This window comes from Rhea pennata, chromosome 2 (assembly GCF_028389875.1).
Source record: "Rhea pennata isolate bPtePen1 chromosome 2, bPtePen1.pri, whole genome shotgun sequence".
Classification (NCBI taxonomy): Eukaryota; Metazoa; Chordata; class Aves; order Rheiformes; family Rheidae; genus Rhea; species Rhea pennata.
The window spans coordinates 72,888,586-72,913,105 of record NC_084664.1 but is presented as its reverse complement, the minus strand read 5'-3'; the positions used below and the strand labels follow the sequence as shown (position 1 = coordinate 72,913,105).

The following is a 24,520-nucleotide window of genomic DNA, read 5'->3' as shown; positions in this document are numbered from 1 at the left end:
GTGGTTTATAAATGTAATGCTGATATCAGAACTGGAGGCTCAAAGAAGATCTCAGGTTTTTACAGTATTCTAGAGATAGTGCTACTGTGAAAGGCTCAGCAGCACTGTGTAGGACAGTCCAATACTCCATTCATCTAAACGTACCATCCTTTTTGTGTTTTTTTTTTCATTAACTGTCTGAGTTCTAACTCTACATTCTTTTTGATTTCCGCTCCTTTTACTGCTTCTATATTAGTATTTGGAACAATGTCCTCACATCTTTTAGGTTTACTTCAGGAGGCCATGTTGGCAACCTTTTTTTGCTTTATTCTCTTCTCCTTTCCCCCACCTCCCTTTGTAGCATCCTTCTGTAGGATCCAGCCTTTCTGGACCTGTCTTTTTTATTTTTCTCTGTGATTGCACCATGCTCACTAGATTGCATGACTATGGAAAACTACTAGCCTTTGTAATTGTGCATCTTGTGTTCATCACTCTATGGTATCAGTACAGTCTCTTTTGGCAGAATAGCTCCATCTTCTGTTTTATTCTGTGTTCTGGAAGTGCAGGTTAGATAATCCACGCTTTGAAAAAGGTCACTATTACTCCTGCTTCCTATCTATTCGGTTTGCCAGTTATGAACCTAGTAGGTGAGTGCTAAATACTGAATTGGTGACAATCTAGTCTGAAGAGTTGCCCCTCCTGTAGTTAGCAGTCCAAGGCTCTGTAAAGCTAATCCATTTTATATAGCCAACAGCATTCATCAGTTTACCTACAATATCAGTTTTTTATTGCCCTATTCTTGATATATGGATTCCAGAAGCCAGAAGTTTTCCCCTCAGGTCACTGAATCATCCTTTGCTGTTTGATATTTTTTACAAAGATTTCTACAATTTGCTCCTCCTTGCCTACTAGAGACATTACTCCTGCATTCTCCAATCTTTTGTTTGTTTTAAGCATTTTAGGTTTTATTTTTGTTCTATATTTGTTCTATGACATAGACCACTCTTCTATGTCATGATTAATTCTGATCACAGTTTCTCAGAATCAGTGTTGAATCAGATAATAATATCAAGTAACCAGTCATAATCAATAGTGTCTTTCACAAGTGTTCTCACTTGTGATTCTTGGTGTTGATAGGGATATAATTAGCCTGTTCTGTTTTCTTTTCCCTATTTTTCTTCCTAGCGAGAGCAGTTTTTCCTCCTCACTCTATCATATCTTGCCTTTCCTCTGGGCCATTCCATTTGAGGATCTCTTCTGAGCTGTCAGTGCAGTATCAACTAACCTCTGCTCCCCAAATGGGTTGATTAATGTAGTATTCCCAGTGCAGGGAGGTAGAACAAGGGTGAATAGAGCAATGGCTCTGCTGCTTCAGGTTTAAAGAGCAAATGTGCCTATCTTTGAGGAGCTCTTGCTTGTTGGCACAGAGGGTGTCAGTTGTCTTTGATGGTGCAATGGGTCTTTTTAAAGTGCAGGCCAGTGAGTAGAGTATGTTATGAAATGGATGTGTGTGGCCTAAGATACGGGTAACTCTAGCTGGCAAAGTAACATTAAAATACTTTCCATTTGGAGATGGAATTTATACCAGCCAGACAAGCTGTGGAACAAACATCCCTTGTGTTTCTGCTGCTATGTTTGTGTGAGCCTGAAGGCTAACAAACAGGCAGGGAGCTCTGGCCTGCTCTGTTGGATAAAATAATAGTTTCCACTAATGATGAAGTTAGAACTAGTGGAATTTTTACATAGCCAAAAGAACGCCTCAAAAAAATAAACCTTCATTTCCTCTCACCCCTCCTCGTCTGTCCTTTAACCTGTACAAAGACTACAAACCACTGTATAAGGACTTACAAAAACATCTCTTCTAAGGAGGAAAATTCTGGAAGAGGCTGTTAGAATAGGGGTTGTGATTTTTAAAATTGTTGTCACAGCTGTCTAATACTGCTTTGAATGGCCAAATGTCTGTCCTTACGGACAAACACAGCAGAAGGCTGAGCTGATCAGAAAAAAAAGGTGACTTTTTTTCAGTTAATTCAAATAGCATACCAAAATGAAAGTTGAAGGATCTTTGTGTCCCATTTATATTAGCCTAGCTTACAAGGCTGAAAACACAACATTCTTTTACTTGGAAAATGTGCACAGGGGTCTATTTTAGGCAGCTTGGGGTTTTTCTAATGTATTTTCCCATAGCCGGGGGAAGGATTTATTACATCTAATTACACATTTGAGGTGATTGCTTTGGGATAATATCTTATATTGTCACTAGCAGCAAATATTTATGTAGTTAAAAAAACATCACAAATATTCAATCAGTGTGGTTCTGTGTTGCCATCATCTGTTACAAAATGCTGAGGGATCTTGTGGCAATCCTTCAGTAGACTGTTAAGTTATTAAGTCCTTTTGAAAGAAAGTGACTCCATTTAGATCACATCTGAAATCCTTTTCAACAAATATTATTCAAGCCATTTTAAAATACACTTTTTTAAAATTTAGTATCTTACTAAAAATTTGTATCTGGTTGTCCTCACTTTTAGCAAAAAGCCCAGCAATGTTAGAACAGCTTGCTGTCTTGCTTTCTGATTCCAATTTGGTATAAAGTTTTCCTGTTTGTCTCCACCCTTTTTTGGACTACTAACCATCCCAGGCTGTGGCTGCTATAGCTATCCTTAAGCTGGAATGGACAATGTGTATCAAATGTCTCAGCTAATCTCACTGGTAGTTTCTCCCTTCTCATTCTGCATGTGAAAAGGAGAACCACCTGAAAACTGCATCTTTGTTTCCTGCCTGAGGTATTTCTATGACCCACCTCTGTTAGTCACTGGAATGAGGTTGTAAGAGTGAAGCTGATTCCTTAACTGTTACTGACCAAATTATAAAGACAGATTCCTGTCATACTCTGCATTCCGTAGATGATGCAAAAGCCCAGTGTTTCAGATGATGTGTATAATCAGCTCAGTCTTCTCAGAAGTTCTTTCATTATCCCCAGAAAAGAGACTGGATTTCAGAGATTTCTCTCTGCAATATAGCCATATGAAAACTTGAATCTGAGTATTCAAAGATATTTCAGATCCAGTAATAATAAACCATGTGCAGGAAAGACAGTCAACAGAAGTTTTGATTCCTGCTGAGGTTTCTCCATTATCAGGAAAAATATATGCAATTATAATCTATAGTGAGAGATTTTCATGATTTTCCTGTGATATATGGCTTGCTAAAACCTAACTTTAAGCCACTGTTTTAAATGAGACAGTTCAAGAACATTCATTTGAGTCTTAAAATCAGTCTCAGACTCATAGTAGTGACTACAGTTAAGTGAGACTGAAAATACCCAATGCCAAGAAGGTCACCACTGAAAATAAGAAACTTATTTCAATCTCTTGTCTTCTGAACTATATAGCTGTTTCTTTATATTGTCACAATATGTATTTTTTATAAACAAAACAAATTGCTAACTTTCTTTTGTTTCTTTCCTGTGGGTTTGGGTTGTTGCTTTATGCAGAGTATACTAATGGAAAAAATCTGTTCTATAAAAAAATGGTGGATATTTCATATAAAAAAGTCTGGACTGCCAAATATGTATCTGTCTCCCTCACAACAAAAGCAAGTTTTCTGTAAAAAAATCCAGACCATAAAGACTAACTCCCAATTAAATTAATGCAATGTTAAATGCCTAAATACAAATTTTAGTCTAGTGGCCCTAATCAGCATGATTTATAAATTGATGATAACTCTTTCCAACAGCCATTCAAGAAAAGCACTTTAAGAAGCAAAGTGATCAAACAATAAAAGAAGACAGTATATCTAACAAGACTGCTGTACAAGAAGGTGGACTTCTACTAGAAGTAAGTGAAAAATTCTGTCTTTTCTAACTCTCAGTAATTTATGGAATTTGATGAGTTCAGTAAATCTTTTGAGGCAACGTTGAGTAAATGGTCCATCTTGATGTGATTCACTCAAGAATCACACTTGTGAGTACTTCTTGCAAGAGCAAAACTGACAGTGATGATAGTCCTATTCAGTCTCTGTTTGGGCAATAGTACTTTGCAACCTTATATAATCAGTGAAGTCCAGTGGGCCATTTCACAGTTCTTTTTCATTTGGGGTGATAGCAAAGATTTGTTTTACTTGGCATGTATTTTCAGGGTGCAGACAGGAGCTTACCTGCTTTCTGGTCTGAGCCAAGATTATCCTGGGATATTTTAATTTATTCTGCTTCCTGAACTCTGTGCTCTGAGGGAAGCTGTGTGTGCAGAAATTATTCTTTCTATGTATTTCTTTTCCCCTGTAGAAAGACTTTATGTTGGCAGAGAGCATAAAGGGGCCATACTGTTACTGAGAATTGAATCCATTAATCTGACTGAGGAATTAATACTGCTGGGAACTACTGAACCAGTTAGAAGACAGTAGTCCATCCCATTTATATCTGAATTTCAAGCACATGATATAACAATGCCTTTTATACACTGAGGATCCTTGTCATTTGATTAAGACTAAACACATATAGTTGTTTTGGATAAGGTAATATTCATGTTCTAAAAAATCATGTTTTAATAATAGCTCTGAGACACATGCAAATGAAACCTCCAGCAGATAAATTCTACGTACTATTAGAAAAAAGAGAAAGACATTTTATCACGGGATCCGTTATCATATTTGTTCGTCTTTGGAATGGAAATTGGCAGACAGCTTTTCCTCCTCTTAATACTTCAGAAGGTTTTTGTTTTATATTTTAAAGCAAATAATGTAGAGGCCTCTAGTTAGTTAGTTCTAGCGCTAAAATGAGATATTTGGTTGTCAGGTATTATTTGCAATAATTACCATTTTTAAATGATAGGGAGTATAGGACAAAATAATGGTACATATCATGAGTATCTAAATTTTAATAATACTCTCCCATTTTCAATTTCTGCTTTGTTTGGTATATATTATATATCCACAAGTTAAAATCATAAAGGATCTTTAAGCAGTAGCCCTACTACTACAGGCACATGGAGAGAACATCATATGTAATTTCAAGTATGTTACAAGAGACTTATGTTACTGAAGATGCTAATGATTTACTTACCCTTTGGAATATGAGTGACATTCCTTTTGCATATGTAGGAGATACTTAATTCTGGATCATATTTAATATAGATTGTCAACTGGATGATCAATTGCATGTAAATATGACTATATTCACCAGGCTGCCTTTGTGGACATGTCTCGGCTAGAATGGGAGGGTGAATTTTCCTTGGGACTTGCTGGGAATATTCTCTGGGCACTGGATTTGGCTCAAACACTCATTTTCTGGGCATGGAATGTGATGAAAGTGGATTTTTGTTGTTCAGCCAAATTCACTGTTTGCAGTTAGGAACTATGCAGTTTTAACTAAGCAGTTTCTTTTGTTGTTTCTTCTCAGTAGAAGCCAGCGGACTTGATGGTGGTTGCTATGCTATGTACATTGACTTGTGAATCTAGCCATGTTGTTGCCTCTCAAAAGATATTTTGCAGCTGTCAAAGGGGGCTTTCTGTTTCATAACACTATCTTGTGCTATGTAACCTGTCCTAGATGCTTCTGTTAAAAATTTGATTAATCTGAATCCCCAAATATGTGTGAATAATGCTGTTCCTGACTGAAATGTTAATGGAAAACCAGGAATAGTTGCATTTTTTTTTCTAATGTATGGAGTTACTCAGCTATATGTATAGATAGAAGAATGGAATAACAAGAACCCTAATTACTGGTAAATAATTTCTCTCTGCCTCTCTAGTCTTGGAACAGTGCAATGCTTCCCTTTTCAGCTTAAAAGAAAACAATGGAATTAGTCTGTCTTTAAAGTACATTTAAAATTCTCTTTATTTTTAAAAGCCTCTACCACAACATGTGTTTTTTATTTAAGATTTTATAGAGATATCTTTACACCTATAATCAAATAGCTTTCATCAGCAATCACAGAATAAACGATACCAGTTTTATCAAAGACTTTTTTAGTGGAGCATAGCAGGTATTTAAATAACTGATTACCTCCAGTATATTAAGTTTTGGAAACACTTCTCCTTCTGGGTAGGAGACTCTTTCCTTGCCATCCTTCTATTTCCTTTTGGAGGGAAGACAAACAAAGCTCTAATGACAGAAGCCCAATTTTATTAATGGTCTTTTCCAGTTTAGTCCATTTTTACAATCTTTGCTTTCTCTGTGGACTTCAGGCTCCAAATATATGCAGTTCTGATTTTTAACTTTGCATTTGCTAAATATTTTCCAAGGCAGGTGGTTTTGCAACCCTTGTGCCACAGGCCTTCTGGCAAAAAAGGCCTCATTCAGTTTCTGAAGCCCATTGTTGAAAACTTAAAAAACACTGAGCAAAGCTCTTAACCAAAAAAGTAGGAAAATAAATTATATTGGCAGTTAATAAATCCAGATAGAATTTATGGGGTATAGTGGTGGGGTGGAGAAACAACAATAAAACTGTGACTTGGAAAAATTAGAATGAATCACTGGCAGGTATCTTGGCAATAGTCTTGATTCCTGTACTCATCCCATGGCTGTCAGCCACTTCTTATTCTTCCCTCCAGCTATGCTGCATTCACAATCTGTACAAACTCAGAGTCCAGACTGATGTGCAGTTCATGTCTCATCCCAAAGGGATGTGTGTTTTCCATGTGTTATACTATCCCAGCTGCTCCTTTGTTGAGAGGGAGGCTTTCTCTGGATCTTCTTTTTTTTCAGTGATGTGCAGTCAGATGGAGGCCTCATCCTTTATCATCACTGACACTGCTTCTTGCGTAGTCATCACCTATCTGTTAGCCACCATCCTGTCAACATTGTCACTTTAACTTTATTGGCCATCTCACAGCTGCTTTTGCAGTTCTTTTGCTTGTTATAGAAGAATCACTGATGTTCAAGTTTCTGTCTTAGTCCTTGCTACTGAAGGAGACATCTTGGTGGTGTTTCTTCTCTTTCTTCTTTGTCTCATCTGGTGCTCTTCTCTTCCACTGCTATAGGCTGCAGCATAGAATTTATGGTATCTCTGTCTCCAGATTTACTGGATGTAATTCTTTTCAGGTGTGAAAATAGTGTTTTATGTTCAAAATGTGACAAATTTATTTTCATTATACATGAAGTCTGAATGGTCTAGGCAGCCCCCAAACAGACAGTGATAGAATAAGACTGGCTAGTTCTGTCATGCCCCATCTCTCTGATGAATACTGATAAGGGCCAGACCTCACCTATTTAGGCAGTTTATTCCCCAGCCATTCATGCTTCTTCAGGGAAGGTCCATTTTGTTTTCAGGATGTTCCAGCCCACTCTTCTCCCAATTCCTAGACAGATTTCCATTATGAGTCCTCCACTCTTAAGGCTTTAGGGCACAAGAATCACATTTCAGTGGCTTTGTCTCATGTTATTCTTTATGGTTTTTGTGAAGATAGCAGTCATCACACTATCCTGGTATTTATTATTCAATACTGTAGGTTTGCTCTTCCTGAGCAATGATAGCTATTTCCATGCTTGTGTTACCTTTTCCTAATAAAATGAAATAGGAACTATATGATTACTACTTCACTATAAAACCCAAGTGTGGCAGCAAAAAATGCAAGGACCTTTCAGGAGTAATTTGAATTGTATCCTAGAAGAGTGACTGTGCAGGCTCAACACATCTAGACTAAAAAATTAAAAAAGAACACTTCAATTATTTTTTTTCTACGTATTTTAGAATGATAACAGGCTCCCTTACAAAAGTCTACGTGGCATTCTACTGATGCCTAAATCACCTGCTTTTTGAATTAGAGCATCTGCACCTCCCTGGTTTTGCAGCCTACTCCATTGTTCTGGAGCTCTGGTGATAACGGCTCTAATCTTTATTCTTTTTTGCATGTCAGGACACTAGGTCCTGGAGAAATGTGCATTCAGTGTACATGCTTAGCCGCGGACTGCTGAATGTTCATATCAAAGAGACTTCAGTTGTTTGTTCTCACAGACACGGGACAGACTTCTTAATTTTCACCAATAACAGAAGCAGCAAATTATTGACATTTCATATATTAACTAACAAAGTCTAGATAGTCTTTACTAAACATTACTGTGATTACACCTTACTTGCATGCATGGCATCTTTAAAATCATCTTAAAATCATAAGCATATACCCTATTACTAAAAAAAGATCTTCAAAATTAGGCCTCTCTTCAAAAGTAGAAAGAAACAGTGAAAGCTAGCCTGATAGTGCTGCACTTAGATTTCTTCACTGGTATCAGTAATCCCAGTTCCATTGTATTGTGCACTTAGTCATTTGAAGACAGATTTTTCAAACTGAGCTTCTACGTTTTGTAGGGATACTTTTGTTCTATCATTTGGCAGATGAATGACTTGATATGTAACAAACATGATAGATCACACCTGTTAAGTCTTTTATGTATTTTTATTTTTTTAAATTCTATATCATGGGTTTGGATACTATTGTGAAGAGGAATTTTGGGGTCAGGCTCAGTAGTTCCCACTGAAGGCAATAAGGGTTTTTTTCATTAGCTTTAATACCAGATAGAGCCTGAGTCTTCTTATGCAAAACCAGGAAAAGTCAGTGAGCATTTCTAAGTAAAGGATTCAGGATTTGATGCAATGCAAACCTGAAGCATATTACTTAACATTATGCAGTTACTTTAAAAGTGGCTTCAAATAGTAAGATTTATGGGAGTTACTTTGAAGAGAGATGTGTATGTGCACATTTTAGCACTGAAAGGTGTTTCCAGGTGGCCTCTACTAACTGTTTGAACTAAAGTTCAAGTTTCATTCCAGGGGAGTTGGAAGATGATACATTAGAAAACATCCTATTGGTGCTGTCCTTCACTCTACATAAGGAAACAACATAGGAAACCTTTTTCCTACTTGGCTTCCTGTAATTTTTTAAAACTTGTTAGTGTAATTTCACTTCCTGCTTCCAAAATTTATGTAATCACACAGTTCTTGATAAAACTGTGCTCTTGAAAAGGTATTCTAGCTTGAATTTCAGTCTGAGAGCAAGAGATTTTGCTCTTCCTGCTCTTCCTGTTATTTTTTAATTTAAACTTGAAAAGGAAAATCAAGAGTCAGACAAAAGTGCATGATTGTTATAGGGGGCTATGATCAAGGCACAGACTTCTGAAATCAAAAGCTGATAGAAAAGGACTTTTTGTTTTGTTCCAGTCGTGAGTTCCTTTTCAGCTTCCAGCAATGGTGACTTTCTTAGCATGGTCCTTCTGAAGTGAATCATGTTAGAACACAAAAGAGAGAAAAGCACACAGTGCTTTACCTTGTAATCAATTGATTTAAAATATGCCCATTAAGATAGGAAGTTCTTACAAAGAGATCATAGTCTCGTGGCATTTACTTTTGCAATTAATACAACTTTTAAAAGTTACCCAAATATCTCTTGCTTTCCTTAGTTTTCAAACATGAACATTCTCCCAGTATTTCAGATGACATCTTCTAATCTGACATTAGTCACTTGGGATAAGTCATCCCAAGTCAGAAAGTATATCCATGAAAAAAAGAGCCATAAATAGGATCAAGAGTTACTTACCGTCTTTATCACATGTACACATTCACTTTTTTCTTGGCAGGGCAGGCCAAACACAAAGGAACTTTTCAGAGGTCCTGGTCTTTTTTTGTTTTTGCTTTGCAAATAGGCATATTTTTAAAATCCAGACTTGAAATTTGGCATTGGAACAGCTGTGTGCAAAAATATCCTTTCTGCTGCCCTTTAAACAAATAGCTAATGTTCTCACTTTTTCCCTTTTCTTTTCAAACAAATCTAAACAGAAAAGTTTGTGATCTCTGAATACCATTTGATCTCTACTCTATTCCTTACTACTACTGTTACTATTGTAATGATCATGATGTTGCCAAGATGCTTAAGATTCTTAGTTACAGGCTACAGCATCATTAGCTTTGACAGTGTACCAGAACAAAAGAAAAAGATGCCGTCCCTTTCCTCCAGATCTTACAATCTAAGTACAAGATGAGATGACAGATGCATTCCAACAGACAACAGAGTTTGTGGAAATAATGAGACAAATTGGTAACCATGATATCAGTAGTCATAGTGTATGAGCAGCTTGACCTTTTTCAGGACTTTTGTATGAGTTTTAAGGAGGAATTTGAGGGACAAAAATGAGGTACATTTGCAGGTTCCCTGTAGGGAACCTTTCAGAAATGTGGGAGACATGATTAAGTGCTTGTTTTCAAATCTTGCGTATGAGCAATAGAGAATATCATAGTGGACAGATCAGAGTCAGTACTCAGCTTCTGCAGCATTGAATGAGAGATTATAATTGAGGAAGGAACAGGCTGTGAATTGATTGAAAATCAGGGTAAGCAGCTTATGTTTAATGTGATAGAGAAGGGGGAACCAACAGCCAGCCCAGATATGCAGAGAGGAGAGATAGTCAGTATTGTCAGTGTTTTAGATTGGTTTCAGAAAAGTCAGCTTCCATTTGGCAAGGCAGAGAGAAATGTGGCAATGTTTCAGATGTGATATAAAACATCTCAGCCTAGCTGAGAATTTTAGGTGTACTGGTGAATGGAGAAGCTGTTAATTAGTACTGTTATACATAAATAATCAATAAGATAGGAACATAGACCAGATGTGAATTTGAATTTAAGATCATTATTGCTCTCCTGCTCTTATCTGCAGATTCTTCATTATCGCAAACTCCACCCTAGCTTACTTTTTGCAACTGCTTCCTCTCTTTCTGTTCATGCTGTTTCAGTGCCTCTGGAAACAATTCAAATACCACATGACTTCCTCTGCAACAAAACGTATTCTCCTGTTTAAACTAAATTAGCTTTTTCTCCCCGCTAACTTCACAACTAATCCTTCGCAAGTATACTCTCCAATCAATATTCAATATATATTCAAGCACCATCATATAGATCCACTGAGATGTAATCTGCTACTAGAATTGGTCTACTTGCATTCAAGTAACTAAGTCAATCATAATTCACTGTTCTTTTCATGCAAGTTTCTTAGGGAATGTTTTATTTTGGGGAAATGTCCTATTTTTTAAGATGGTAAAATGATGTAAAAATAAAAAGAATAAATAGATGCTTAAAATGATGGCTACATTCATAGGTAATTCACATTTTACAACCTAAACTGAGTGAAATTATAAATTAGTTTCTAGCTGACATTTGCTTCTAATATATTCATCATTCTCAGCTAAGGAAAGCTGAAGAGCTTCAGCCTATCTACCTTCTCAGTAAGGCAAAGTAATAATCTATAAAGCGGATTCATGCAAGATAAGGATTTCATATGTCTAATTGTCAACACATTGAACAAATATTCAAGACTTTTCGGTAAGTTATTGTTTCAGTGGAAAATAATGGGTAATCTTTCTACATTTGTAGAAATTGTACAAAGGTTACCTAACTGAATGTTATCACAAGTGCAGAGTAGTGAACAATTAATGCTTTATTTTGAATCTTCTCAAGTGGAATTAATCAGGCTTGCATGTTCTATATTGAAAGTGTTGAAGAGAAGACTGAAATGCCAAAATCAGTTGCAGAACTCAGAAATAATGAGAGCTAAACTTGCACTGAAAATAGTTTGGCCCCAGCTCTGCTGTCATCTCTGAATATAACATCTGCTTTTGAGGAAATGAAACCTGAAACTGTATGAATCACTGTAAAGGTTGTTTCTATTTCCAGGTGTAGTCTAGGGCACAGTATTTGTGAAAGTAGGGTTCCATTGCTGGAAGAGCACACATTAATTTTTATATTCAACATCATGATTAATGAGGAGGCTCAATGAAAAAGATATGCAAAATTACATCAGATTTTAGTATCCTTTTATCATAATTGCTTTTGTAAATGATGTCTTACTCTCCCTAGTACTCATTAGCATATGCAGTAATCATACATATATGTATGTATTAATAAATAAAATGTGTTTTTTGTCTGAAAATCCTAGAATTCATACTTTGAAATGCAGATTTAGATTACTTTAAATAGTCCCCTTTCCTTTTTTAATGTCATTACTCTCAGGTAATATTCCTATGCTCACTTCCCATACAAAACCTTAATTGTTAACATGAAGAAAAAAATCATGGTTTTTCACAATTAGATATGAAAAATCCCCCAAACCTTGCCAAAAACATTTTTGATATTAATAATTTTTTCTATACAAGCATGCGATGTAACAAATTTATACTGTGTTACTTGGTGTCACCTATGAATTTACCTTTGAACAATAGATAAAAAACTTGTCTTAATCTGTCTTTAAGGTATTAGTTATTAGTATTGCTCTGCTCTGGAAGCACACAGCATAGTCTGTATTCTAATTTTCAGTGTTTAGTACTTGTAAAAACAATTGGTTTCAGTTGGCATATGTCTATTTCTGGAATGTACTATATTATCTTTCTGCAAATACAAAGTCAAATGATACTTCAGACCAGCATACATATATCTCTTGTTTCTCAAGGCCATCTTTAGCAGAGTGATTGTTTTTGAGGGCCTGACCCCATTGGAGGCCAGCAGCTAATACATATAATAAGAAGACAGGCCCTATCCCAGGAATTTGACACAGACCAAGCAAGCTTAGTTAAAAAAACCTTAGCTTGGAAGGAAAGTGTAAGAAAGGAAAAACTATGTTTACAGTTGTGCACCATGCCATCAGAATAACTCTAAAAGTAAATTTGTTCTTGGTTTTGTCCAGTACTTAATATGTATCAAGGATATCAAAATGATATCCTTGATACAAGGAATCAAGGATGACTATGATTATTTCTTGAAAATGAAATCAGAGGATATCAAGGATATTACCATGTTCTGAAATGCATTTACATGTGCTCACACATTACAGTCTCATTCTCCAGGGAGCTACTGTGTTTTCTTGAAAGTATATAGCTCCCAATTACCAGAGCCCAGTAGCTTATATTTTTTCTAACTGACTTCTGTGAGGCTGATTTTGTCTGCTGCCTCTTGAGGATCCAGCTCCCTCATTAGACTGAGGCATATGTATAAGCAAGTATCTCTAAAGTTGGTCTAATTCCTCTGTTATAGTGATGTGATAGTGAGGAATGGAGTAATGAGAAACTTATTATTAAATAATTAATAATAATATTATTAAATATTATTAAATAAGAAACTTATTATTAAATAAGCAATTTACAAACTGAAATGCTCGTGATCTTCCCTGCTTTTAAGATGGCACAGCTGTCCCATCCAATAGTAAATGTGAGGGCCAGAGTTCAAAATCTTCCTAGGATGTAAATGATGCTTTGCAATTTTTGCCTGACCTTGTTCTGAGTAACACAGCACTAGATTATAAATTTCAGTTTTGTCTTTGAGGACCCTGCAGTGATGTCCAACCTAGGCAGACAGAAAGGAATGTGAATGTAGTTTTATCTGGGACAACAAGAATGAAAGATGTTTAATGATCGTATGTACATACTTCTTTGTATTTGAAAAGAAACATTTGCCACAGCAAATTCACGTTTATTTTCATTATTTCCACGTCTTGCATAAAACTATCTGTGAAAAACAATCTGATCTAACATTTTCCCTCTGAAAAAGTTTCTCACAGAAACCCATGTCTGTAGGCTTCAGCCCGTAGGATTTACTTCCACAATTGGCTCAAATGGTAGAAATTTGTTTGCTGTGTGACTTCTTTTTCCTAAAAACTAACCAGTACCTGCAAGTCTTTAATCAAAACTGAATGCTAGTAACAATTTTGCCACTTCTCCCTTGTACTGAACAGCACTTACTCACACAAATATTCCTTTGAGGTTGTTTTGTAGATACAGAATAAATACATAAGAGTCTGGAGGGCTAAGAAACTGTATTTGTTGAGCAAAGGCTATATTCTGATGTCACTAGATGCAATATTTGTGAATGGTCTTTTATGCTCAATTTTATTTCAGGAAAAGTTTCCTTTTTTTTTTTTTTTTTTGTTGTTGTTGTTGTTGGTTTATAAAGAGAATCTTAGGGATTCCAGAGTGATTTTTGAGAAGGGTAATTGTGAGTCCTAAAAACACCAATGAAAGGAAATACTGATTCATTAAACAATACAGTTAAATACAAAAGATACATTAACTATCTGCATTTTCCTCCTAATATTCGTAAGATATCTGTATGGAAGAGAGACAAGAATGAGTATGTCATTTCCAGAGTCTTTAAATAGCTACTTGTTTAAATCACCAGAAAATGGCCCCATCCTGCATAGGATGCAAAACCCAAGAATACATTATTAAATGAAACTGTTTCAGATAAACTGTAAGCAAGCCAGCTGACCCTGGAAATTTAGTACCAAGTTGCGTGACTTGAAAATCTGTTCAAAGCAAGGCATGGCTGCAGGCCTGGACTGTTGTACTTTAGTAACCATAGTAACATGGTCTCTGGAGAGCTAATGCTTGTGAATTTTCCTTTATTTCAAGGAAGAGTAATAAGAGAAATGTGGCTTGGAACTTGTTCTTCTTCTTCTTCATCTTTTTTTTTTTTTTTTTTTTCTTATTTTTACTATGCCGTGACCTTGACCAAAGTATCTTTGAAGTATTTACTGGCTGATTTTTTGCTATGGGACCATTAAAAATATCAGGATATATAAAGGACCTTGCCAAAGGAAGTCCTATCTTCCTCAAAATATTTGCTTTCTTTTCCAAAGAGAATTTTTTTATTAATAATATTTCTAAAACTTAAGGGAAGGAACTGATAACTTTCATCTTACAGCTACTGTGGGCACCAGAATAATGTTGTACTTTCTTTGAACTGACAGATTAATTGTTTTTTGTTTCAGTAGCAGGTGCAGCTTTTCATGAGTACATAATTGGATGTACATGTTTTTCAAAAGAATACAGACTCCTGTCTGGTGCCAAATTCTTTCTTTCCATTTGGGGAAAAAGAAAAGAAAAAAAAAAAAAGGAGGAAAGAAAAAAGATTTCATTTTTAAAATACAATGTAGCAAACCCATGTAAGTGTTTTTAAAAAGCCAAATATAAACAAACAGATGTTCACAATGCATACTTAAGTCTGTCTCACATGTTTCAGCTATTATCCTGGATTAGAAATTCCGTCTGTCATTGAATCCATATGGTTTACCAAATGACAGTTTACAACTGTGTAGTTTTACAAATTAGAAACTAGAGTTGTTTTTGATTGCAAAAGTTCTAATGTCCACAGTAAAATATTTGTGTGTGTATGTGTGTGCATGCATAAATTCTTAACAAATTGCTAAAAAATGTCATATGATGTAAAGTAGACTTTTATTGGTAAAACACATTAGTCATATTCAATGAAAATGTAGACACTGAGCTGTGAAGTTAGGTTATTTTGCCCTAAATCCAAGAACCCTAGTTTAGGCTTTTCAGTATTCCTACATAATGGAATAGGCTAAAATAGGACTCTGCTTCTCTGTGCTATCCTCTCTTTGGCTTAGGCAGACATGAGCTTTACAGAGCTGCAACAGGCACTACACAGAATTTTATTCCCTGGCTCAGGTGCTTATGTTATGATATTTGAGCTGTGCAGGTATAAAGCTGGTCCATAACCTCATCTTTTCTTCCCCTTTTCCTTCTCTAGGGTGGTAATCCATGCAAATTGCTGCTGTAGTTCTGACACAGCACACCGGTACAGTCTCCCATATACTAGTAATGAGGGAAAGCTCAGGGCTAGAATTTTATTTCAGAAACTGAAGACACTTAAAATCATGAGGTCAAATACTTGGTTGTCCTGTTAAATATGAGACCTCATAACTTAAAATAAGAAAGATGTGATAATTTTTCTTTCATTTTCATGGACTGAAGCTGTCTCTTGTCTTCCATTCAGCATAACAAATCATCAGGATTCTGGCCAAAATAATGGAAAATTCCTATGCAGTGTTACTGTGCAGGACTTGATATGGAATTTTATATGATACCGGAGAGGTTTGTTTGTGAATTCAGAAGAGGTCTTTGCACACTGATTTGCAATAATTACCACCCTGCTCTGGGGTCCCAGAGCTGTGCTGCCAAATGCTGTCCTCCTTTCCCACAACTATATACACTAAGTGTATCTCTTAGCTCAGCTATGACTCTGTTCAGAGTCCTCTGCTACAGATGTCAGGTTTCATACTGTACAGAGCTTTGGGGTGATACTGATAAAACAGAAACGTTTGCAGTCTTGGATTAGACTCATTGGATACAAAATTTGACTCCATGTCCAGCTTGTCATATTTTAGGTTACCCAGCTAAAATGAGGTTTAGACACATGGAATTTTTGTTAATCCCAAATAGCTTCATGTGGCTACATGAAAGTTGTTGCTGCACTGAAATGGATTTTGTTCTTCCTGCCTGCAAGGCAGAGCATCAGATGTTTGTGCTTAGGGTCATGAAAACTAGGAGATTCTTGGTTAAGAGATCTTAACTGAGAAAAGGACATCAGCATTTTGAAAACAAAACAAAAATGAAGTGGGGGAAAGTTTGTATTTCTCTTCATGTACATAGCTTCCTTGAATCCATATTCAGTTCTAGCTTAACATAAACACATAGCTCCTTGAACTTTTCACCCACTTCTCTCCTCTTGCAGCAGATTCTCCCACCCTTCTTTAATACTTCTTGCAGCCTCACAGATGTATCCACTGTTACCAATCCACTGTTCTGAATGCTTAGAAATACACATGGTCCCATTTTTCCTTCCCATTCTTAGAAACCTCTGCCCTGGGTCCAGCCTACTCCAGCTCTGTGACTGTGCCCACGTTCCGTTGTGAGCGAGCAAGTTGTAAATTTTAAAGGCAGAGATAGATCTCCTAGGGGCCTAGACATGTCCCTAGACAATGTACCCATTATGTTAGATGCAGAAGATTCATTGTAGAATATGTATATTTATTTCTTGATTTATAAAAAGCATACTTGGCAAAGTCAGGTGCTCCCCTGTCTGTTTCCTAAAGTTGTTAAAAAAACCCAGCTTGCCTGCAACACAATGGAAAGTGCATTTGTGCATTTTAATGTTATCAGTATGACATTATCTAAGATTCTGTGATCATATTCAGATCTTGCAGTAATTTTCTAAGTTCTCCCACATATGGCTTGGTACATTAATCATCCATACATAATGAACTTTTAAAAACTATTCTTAATTTCTAACTCCCTCAGTTATATAGGATAAACTGGAACATGCACATTAACAGCAGGAGTCACCTTAAATGTTATATGGCTATCTTTGTGGAAATTTTTAGTCTGTCCAAATTAAAAGTCTTGCCAGATGTGCAAAATGTAATACAATTACTAGTATCACGTCACTGATTGTTTCATTGCTGTGAAGAAGAGTCCAAGAAGAAAAGATGCCAAAAATGCTTTCTTCTCTCCACTAGTTACTGGATATGACAGATGCCATCCACAGAGGCTGCTCTCAACCCAATGAAAAAGCACAGATGCGAAGATGTAGAAATCTTGACACAATTTCTTATGTTTGATAAGGTGCTGGGATGAATTTGGGCATTATTTCCAACAGAAGACAGAACCAGTCCAACAACCATTTGTGCTTGAATAGTAGACAGGGATAACTAGTCATGAACACTAATCCACCTAGTCAGAGATAACATTTATTCTGAAAAGAGAAGAATTTGGTTTGTTCAGCCATAAGAAGGCATTGGTGAGAATTTACTGCTGTCTGCGTCTACCTAATGAGAGGACATAGAGAAAACAAAGCCAGACCTATATCTATTGGGCTGACCTGAAGCCAAATGAATGCTGTTTGCCCTTAACTATTTTTACAGTTGACTCCTGGTTAGCATTGATTCGATTAAGTCAGTTGCTATAACTCCTCTTCTGAAAATAGGTGAGCCTCTGCAGTCATATTACTAGATTTCTCCAGTCACCATTTCACAGGTTCAGTGATGTACAGCACACCTAGCCATATATGATCCCACTGAGTCAAGTTTCCAAAGGTGCTCTACATTTATAACTGGGGCCAAATCTTCTGAGGAGGTCAGCTATTGTACACTAAAGTCCTGAAATTCTGCCCACCATTTTCACAGTGGGAACAGGCTTTAAGCAGTCTTGAAAGTTTGGTTCTTATTTAGGAGCTCAAAGAGAACCAAACTCATAAAAATATGTCAGTGTATCCAGTAGCCGTGCAATTGAAAATCTGCCGTCATTGTGCTTCAGGATTAATATACATTAAACTAGAACCATAAATTGAGTGAAAGGTAAAACAAGGATAATAATAATAAAACAGTATTTCATCAACAACTATTTAAACTGTAATCTGAAAAGATCTCAAAACTATCACATATAAGGATCATCTAATCTACCTTTGGAATGCAAGCCTCCTGGTAGTGAAGATATGTTAGTGAATCTTTTTTAAGGGGAGATAGGCAAAATCAGTCAGTCTGCTGGATGTTAATATTTATATAATATATTTAATTTAATCTATACTTTCAATTTTAGATTTTTATTGTTGTTTTCCCTGCCTCACTGAGTCTGTGACACTGAATTGAGCTGTTTTCTTGACTAAGTACTGGTCTGTATCAGTGAAATAGTCATTGCCTAATTTTTATGTTTATTGCATTTATGTAACTATGCTATGTATGTATTTTATGAGAGCTTAAGAAAATAGTCATACTTTAAAATAAAAGTGCAATTTCAAAGCCATTACTACAAGGAAAATACAACACATAATTTTCTTGCTGGAGATTATTGTATTATGTATATGTATCAATACATACAGATTCAAAGAAATTATTATGGAATTTAATGTTTTAAATTAAAGCAGCAGAAAAGTAGGTGACTCTTGCTATTGAACTTATGTGAATTAATGTTTGTTTCAAATGTTAAAAAGGATAACAAAATGTTGATTACATTTTAATTAGTCACCATAACCACTATTCAAGTAAAAAGAAAAAAGAGCACATTCCAGATTGTTATCCACTATTTCATTCTAGGGAAGAAAAAAAGTATTTCTGCAAAGGTACAGAAACTACAACCAATATCCCCATAGCTCTATATATTCATATTATGAATAGGAATACATTCATGTAGTATGTTATTGTACGTAAGTTACAATTTTAATACAAAACATTGGATTAAAACTTTGTTTGTTATCTAATGAGACTTCTTAAGAGAGGAAACAGTTCTGGCAAAACACATAGACGATTCAAAGTATTTATACTGTTTAAATCCCAGCAATTTAATTCTGAATTACCAAAAATAAGGCTATAGATATGCTATTTGTTCTTTTCTTTTGCAATTAAAATATAATATTCTATAAACTTAACACCTCATAACCTCTAACTCTGATTCTATTGAACTGATTAGCCATTCAGATAGAGTCTTGAAGACTGGTATCACACTTGAGAAAAATTTGAAAATCTGAGTCAATGTAGAGTACATGCCCAATTGCTAAACTTATGACCTTATTTTACTAAATTTACATAAAATTCATATATGCCTCCAGAAAAATGTGATGTCCATCTTCTATGCAGTGTAATTGTTTCATATCTATTCCTTATAGAAAACATAAAAGGGGATCAATTGTTCACTGTCTCTTCCTGTAAAATAACTAAAAGGTCTCAAATGAACATTAGGAAGCAGCAGGCTCAGAAGGAACAAAGGTTTTTACTATGCTTTCATGTTCTTCTACTTTACACCAATCTGTGGAATTCATTGGTGCAAGAGCTGGGGGTATTAAAATTCATATGGTTTCAAAATGCAATTGGATAAAGTCATGGAAGAAAAATCCAGCAAATGTTACTAAAATATAAAGACAAAGGAAGCACTAGCATAGTAGGTGGCTGGAAGAATGTTCTGGAAAAATAATACCACATTCTTGTCTTTTTTCTTGCACTCTTTCCTGGGGATTCACTATTGGAGACAGGATACTGGAACTGGGTGGATCTTTGGCATAGTCTGGTCTGGCCATGTTTGTCTTATGTTCATATCTGAAATATTTTTAAAAGAGACCTGACTAGAACATTTGTGAAATTATTAAATTGTATACCCATTTAACTCTTTAAATTCTGATGACCTTTTTAATTATTTTATTTCCCTTCCTTAGTCACTGAATGGTTTTGCATTGGTGGTGAGTGCAGATGGAATGATATTTTATGCATCATCAACTATTGTGGACTACCTAGGCTTTCATCAGGTAAATATATTAACAAATATTTAGAATGCTTAATGACACACTGCACACTGTCTTTGTAAAGACTTTCTTGTAGTTATTGCTGTTAACTGACTCTCTAAAATCTAGTACTGTGTGTTGTTTTGTTTTGCCATGTCCTTCTACTGCTGCCATGACATGAATTGTAACTGAAATTAAGTTATTTTATTATGCTGTGTCCAACTGTATTTTTTTTTTTTTTTTTTTTGAGCTGACAGGTGAAGATGAATTCCTTGTAATGTTCTAGGAAGCAATTTGCTTTTGTAAACCTTTAATTAATAGAAACATAATCTATTATAAATAAAAGATTTAACTAAATGTTTCCTTTTAATTCTAGTATAAAATGCTGCTATTGTAGACTAGTTGCCTGTATATAGTATATATATTGTAAAGTCATAGAATGATACAGTGGGAAGGGACCTCAGGAGGTCATATAGACCAGCCTCCTGCTTCTGCCTTTTGCCTCTTGGCCTTCCACTGTGCACCTCTGTGAAGAGTCTGGCTTTGTTTTCTCTATGTCCTCTCATTAGGTAGACGCAGACAGCAGTAAATTCTCACCAATGCCTTCTTATGGCTGAACAAACCAAATTCTTCTCTTTGCTCAGGATAAATCATATGCCCCAGCCCTGATAAAACACATGCTCCAGCCTCTAACCTTGTTGGTAGCCCTCTCCTGACTCATTCCAGTATGTTAAAATCTTTCTTTTCCTGGAGAGCCCCAAACTAGATATAGTACTCCAGATGCATCTCATAAGTACAGAATAGAGAGAGCCACATCCCTCAACCTTCTGACTATACTTTTTCTAATACAGCCCAGCAGAAGTTTGGTCTTCTTTGCTGTAAGGATGCACTCATATTCAATATCTTACCCCTCCCCACCCCTAGTTTTCTAGGCCTTTTTTTGCAAAATGACTTTATACCCAGTTGGTTCCCAGCCTGTAGCATGCATCGATTTATTCCATCTCAGATGCAGGATTTGGCCTTTGTTGAACTTCATGAGGCCCATTTTTGTCCACTTCATGAACTTCTTGAGGCCATTCATGTCAGCCCATTTTTACAGCATGTCAAAGTCCCTCTGCACAGCAGTCTTGCTCTCTAACATATCAGCTGCTCTCCCCAGTTTGTACCCTTTGAAAACTTCCTGAGAGTGCACTGTATTCCATCACCTGTTAAGACATTAAACAATATTGGTCCCAGTATCAATCACTGAGGGACGCTATTAGTAGCCAGCTGCTAGTTGGACTTTTTTATTACTCACATTTGCATATGCACACACATTACAAGAGTTAAGAATAAAAATAATCATCTTAGGATGTTAAGACAAAAAGCAGATGTGAAAAAAGGGGCCTCTGAAGTAACTTTGCTTTGTAAAGGTATCCTACACCAGTCATTATTTTAAGGAAAGTATCAACCAAAAGATAAAGTCTCTGCCCCACTAAGCTTACAGATTAAACATTCCTTGTTGAAATTGTTTCAGACTGATGTAATGCACCAAAACATATATGATTACATTCATGTGGATGATCGCCAGGATTTCTGTAGACAACTACACTGGGCCATGAACCCTCCCCAGATGTTGTCTGGACAGCAATTACAGACAGAAACAGGTAGGCATCACTATACAGAGTCAGACGTACACTTCATCTACTCTTATTTCTGTTTCATATCAAGTCAGATTCTTCAGTGGAAAGTTGCATAGTGGCCATTTATAAAGTTATTGTCCCATAGATTAAGTTTCTTCCTGATCCTTGACACTTACAAAGTAATGTGTGGTATGGCTTGGAAGTTGATGTTTATTTTTCTCTAATGTACCTATGGATATTCTTATCATCCACACAGAATGAAGATCATCAGTGTTCATTCTGCCAACCTTTCGTTCACACTGATCAGGACATTAGTCTTTCTTTTAATCATGAAAAAAAAACATGCAACAAGTTTCTGTGCAACACAACAAGGGTGATATCACTTTCTGCCATTTGTTTCCTGTGCACAGTTATGTGGCTAGGAGATTTCAGAAGAAAAAGTAGGTTCAGCAATATTTTTTCCCCTGAGGCTGCATTTTCCTAGGATGGCAGGCAGACATGTGCAGAAAGTTTCCCCTTTGTATAAGAGGTGTAAAGTTGGAATCATGACTACAGAAAATACAATGGGATTGAAAATGTTAACTTTATAAAGAATTATTGATCACAGCAAAAATTATGCATTTCACTAGAAGATAAAGAAGTGATTTGTTTTCCAGATGGGGAAAAACTTGCAAGTAATCCTTCAGTAGCCTTTATGAGCTCATGAGAAACACAAGCATGTAACTTTGGTAGAATTTCTCACAGTTTGAGTGTTTTACATTATATTACTTATGGAAACTTGAACAACTTTGCAAAATTTTGCAGGAAGTGCAGAGAAAACAAATGAACAAATGTGCATGATGATTTCAAATTATAAAAAGTTATAAACATTTGCAATTTTTGTCCTAAGTTATACACAGCAGAAAATTTCATTTTCTGAGTTCATATTTCTGTACAAAAACTTGTGCGTGTCTTTTGGAAAATAAGTATTTCAAAAGCTATGCACCTGTAGTCCAAAACTGGGAAATGCTTCTTCAAAAATCAGAGGCAACAGCTGAACATTAACTAATGAGCCACTGTCAATTTGTTTTTTTTTTTCTTGCATTAGCATTTTTTCTTATTTTGTTCCTTTTTCTAATGTATTATCTCTGATCTCAGAAGCAGTAACATCTGTTATCCTGTTTTCCATCATTAAAAATCACAAAAACTCAGGAAATAAAAAAGTCAAAGTTTCTGAAGAAACTCACCTGAATCACATTATAGAGCCTTCCTTTTTTTTCTCTTGGTAGAGCATGTGCAGGTTTGTTTACATGATTTAATATTCATCCTTCCATAAAATAATTTTTAGCAATTCCCATAACAGTTTGTTCAAGTAGATACAATAAATATTCATTCTTTTTTAGTGTGATCTGACATATATTGCTTCCATTTTTGTTTATAGGAGAAGAATATATTCTCAGTAAATTGTTTAAAGCACAAGAGAACAACAGCATGACAACAGATTATTCTTCCTTCTTAACTCGTTGTTTCATTTGTCGAGTTCGGTGCTTGTTGGACAGTACTTCTGGCTTCCTTGTAAGTATAATTTCACACAGAGAACTGTAATCATGACATGCAAATTTAAATTACTTCATATGAAAGATATTTGAACATAAATATATATGTTGTAGACAGTCATGAAGACACACTTTTTATTTGCTGAATAACAAGAAACACCTAAAGATATTTATTGATTACATATAAAGAATGATGGAAGAAAAAAAGGCTGTAATATTTAAATTTGAAAGAATCAAGAAACTTTCATGTTTCAAGCTCTTTGGGATAGCATCTATCCTCCATTTCTACTTTGTCTAGCACAGGGGAGGCCAGCCAATTTTCACAATTAACATTTAAGCACAAATGAAGTATTCACTTTAAAGAACAATAAAAATAATTATTGATTTTCCACTTTTGTAAAGAGTTCTTTAATAATAAAATACAGAATTGGAATGTCTCTGATATACTGCTTAATTATTCTTGCTAGAAGAGCAGTGGCTTATTTCTAGAAATCACTTCCCAATTTGATTATAATAAAGTCCAATCCTGATTCTTCTTATGACAAAATAAGACATGTGCAAAGAAATGAGAGCCCAAAATAGCAAGAGAAAGGAAAACGCAACTTCTCTCTTAAGTGCTTATTTGCTGGAAGATTATAGATCTGAGTATATGTACAAATTAGTCACTTCTGCATCCTTACTTCAGTCTTGTAACTCTTGAAAATGCCTAACTCAAATGGTCTGAGTTTTCTCTGGTCATCTTGTAGTAGGTAATTTTTTCACTGAAAGGAAACAGTTTGCTGTTAACTTGCCATTGCAGGCACAGCAAAGGTTGCAAGTTTGTATTTATCCTGAATACTCTGCCCTCTACTATTTTCTTAGCTGGGAACATCTCTGTGAAGCTCCTGACAAAGCAGCTAGCATCCTTCCATTCTTAACCAGGCAAGCCAAGAGAAACAGAACTGCAGCATAAACCATCCTGGTGAAAGGTTGATGAAATGGGTCACATCTACCCTACAGGCCTTCTTAGATTACCTTCTCTAATATCAATAGTAGTACAGAGCTTTCTGTAGGAATTTGCTCTGAAGGAGAACTCTGATCAGAGAGGGAAGAGCCCTTTGAAAAGCCATCTTCTGCTGATCTCTGCCTTCTGCTATATGGAGATTTAAGAAAGGGATAGATGGTTCTGTCCAAGCTAGATACTTTAGATATGATTATCTTGAAATATGCCTTCTCCCTTGGTGTCTTCTAACACAGCCCTTGGATTGGTTGTGCCAATCCGTATACTTCCCAGAGAAAGTGCAAGGAAAGAGGAATCATCTTACTGGAGAGAACAGAGCATGGAAAAAAATAGTTCCAACCT

General features: G+C 35.8%; 1 protein-coding gene across 1 annotated transcript in view; it reads left to right on the top strand.

Moving 5' to 3' along the window:
- The window catches only part of AHRR (aryl hydrocarbon receptor repressor), a 71,483-nt gene that overhangs the window by 40,795 nt on the left and 6,168 nt on the right, over positions 1-24,520 (top strand). Inside the window, exons 3-6 of the mRNA XM_062567963.1 lie at positions 3,718-3,818; positions 19,956-20,045; positions 21,538-21,667; positions 23,064-23,197. Of these exons, the coding sequence (XP_062423947.1) occupies positions 3,718-3,818; positions 19,956-20,045; positions 21,538-21,667; positions 23,064-23,197 (455 nt within the window). The remainder of the gene's footprint in view (positions 1-3,717; positions 3,819-19,955; positions 20,046-21,537; positions 21,668-23,063; positions 23,198-24,520) is intronic.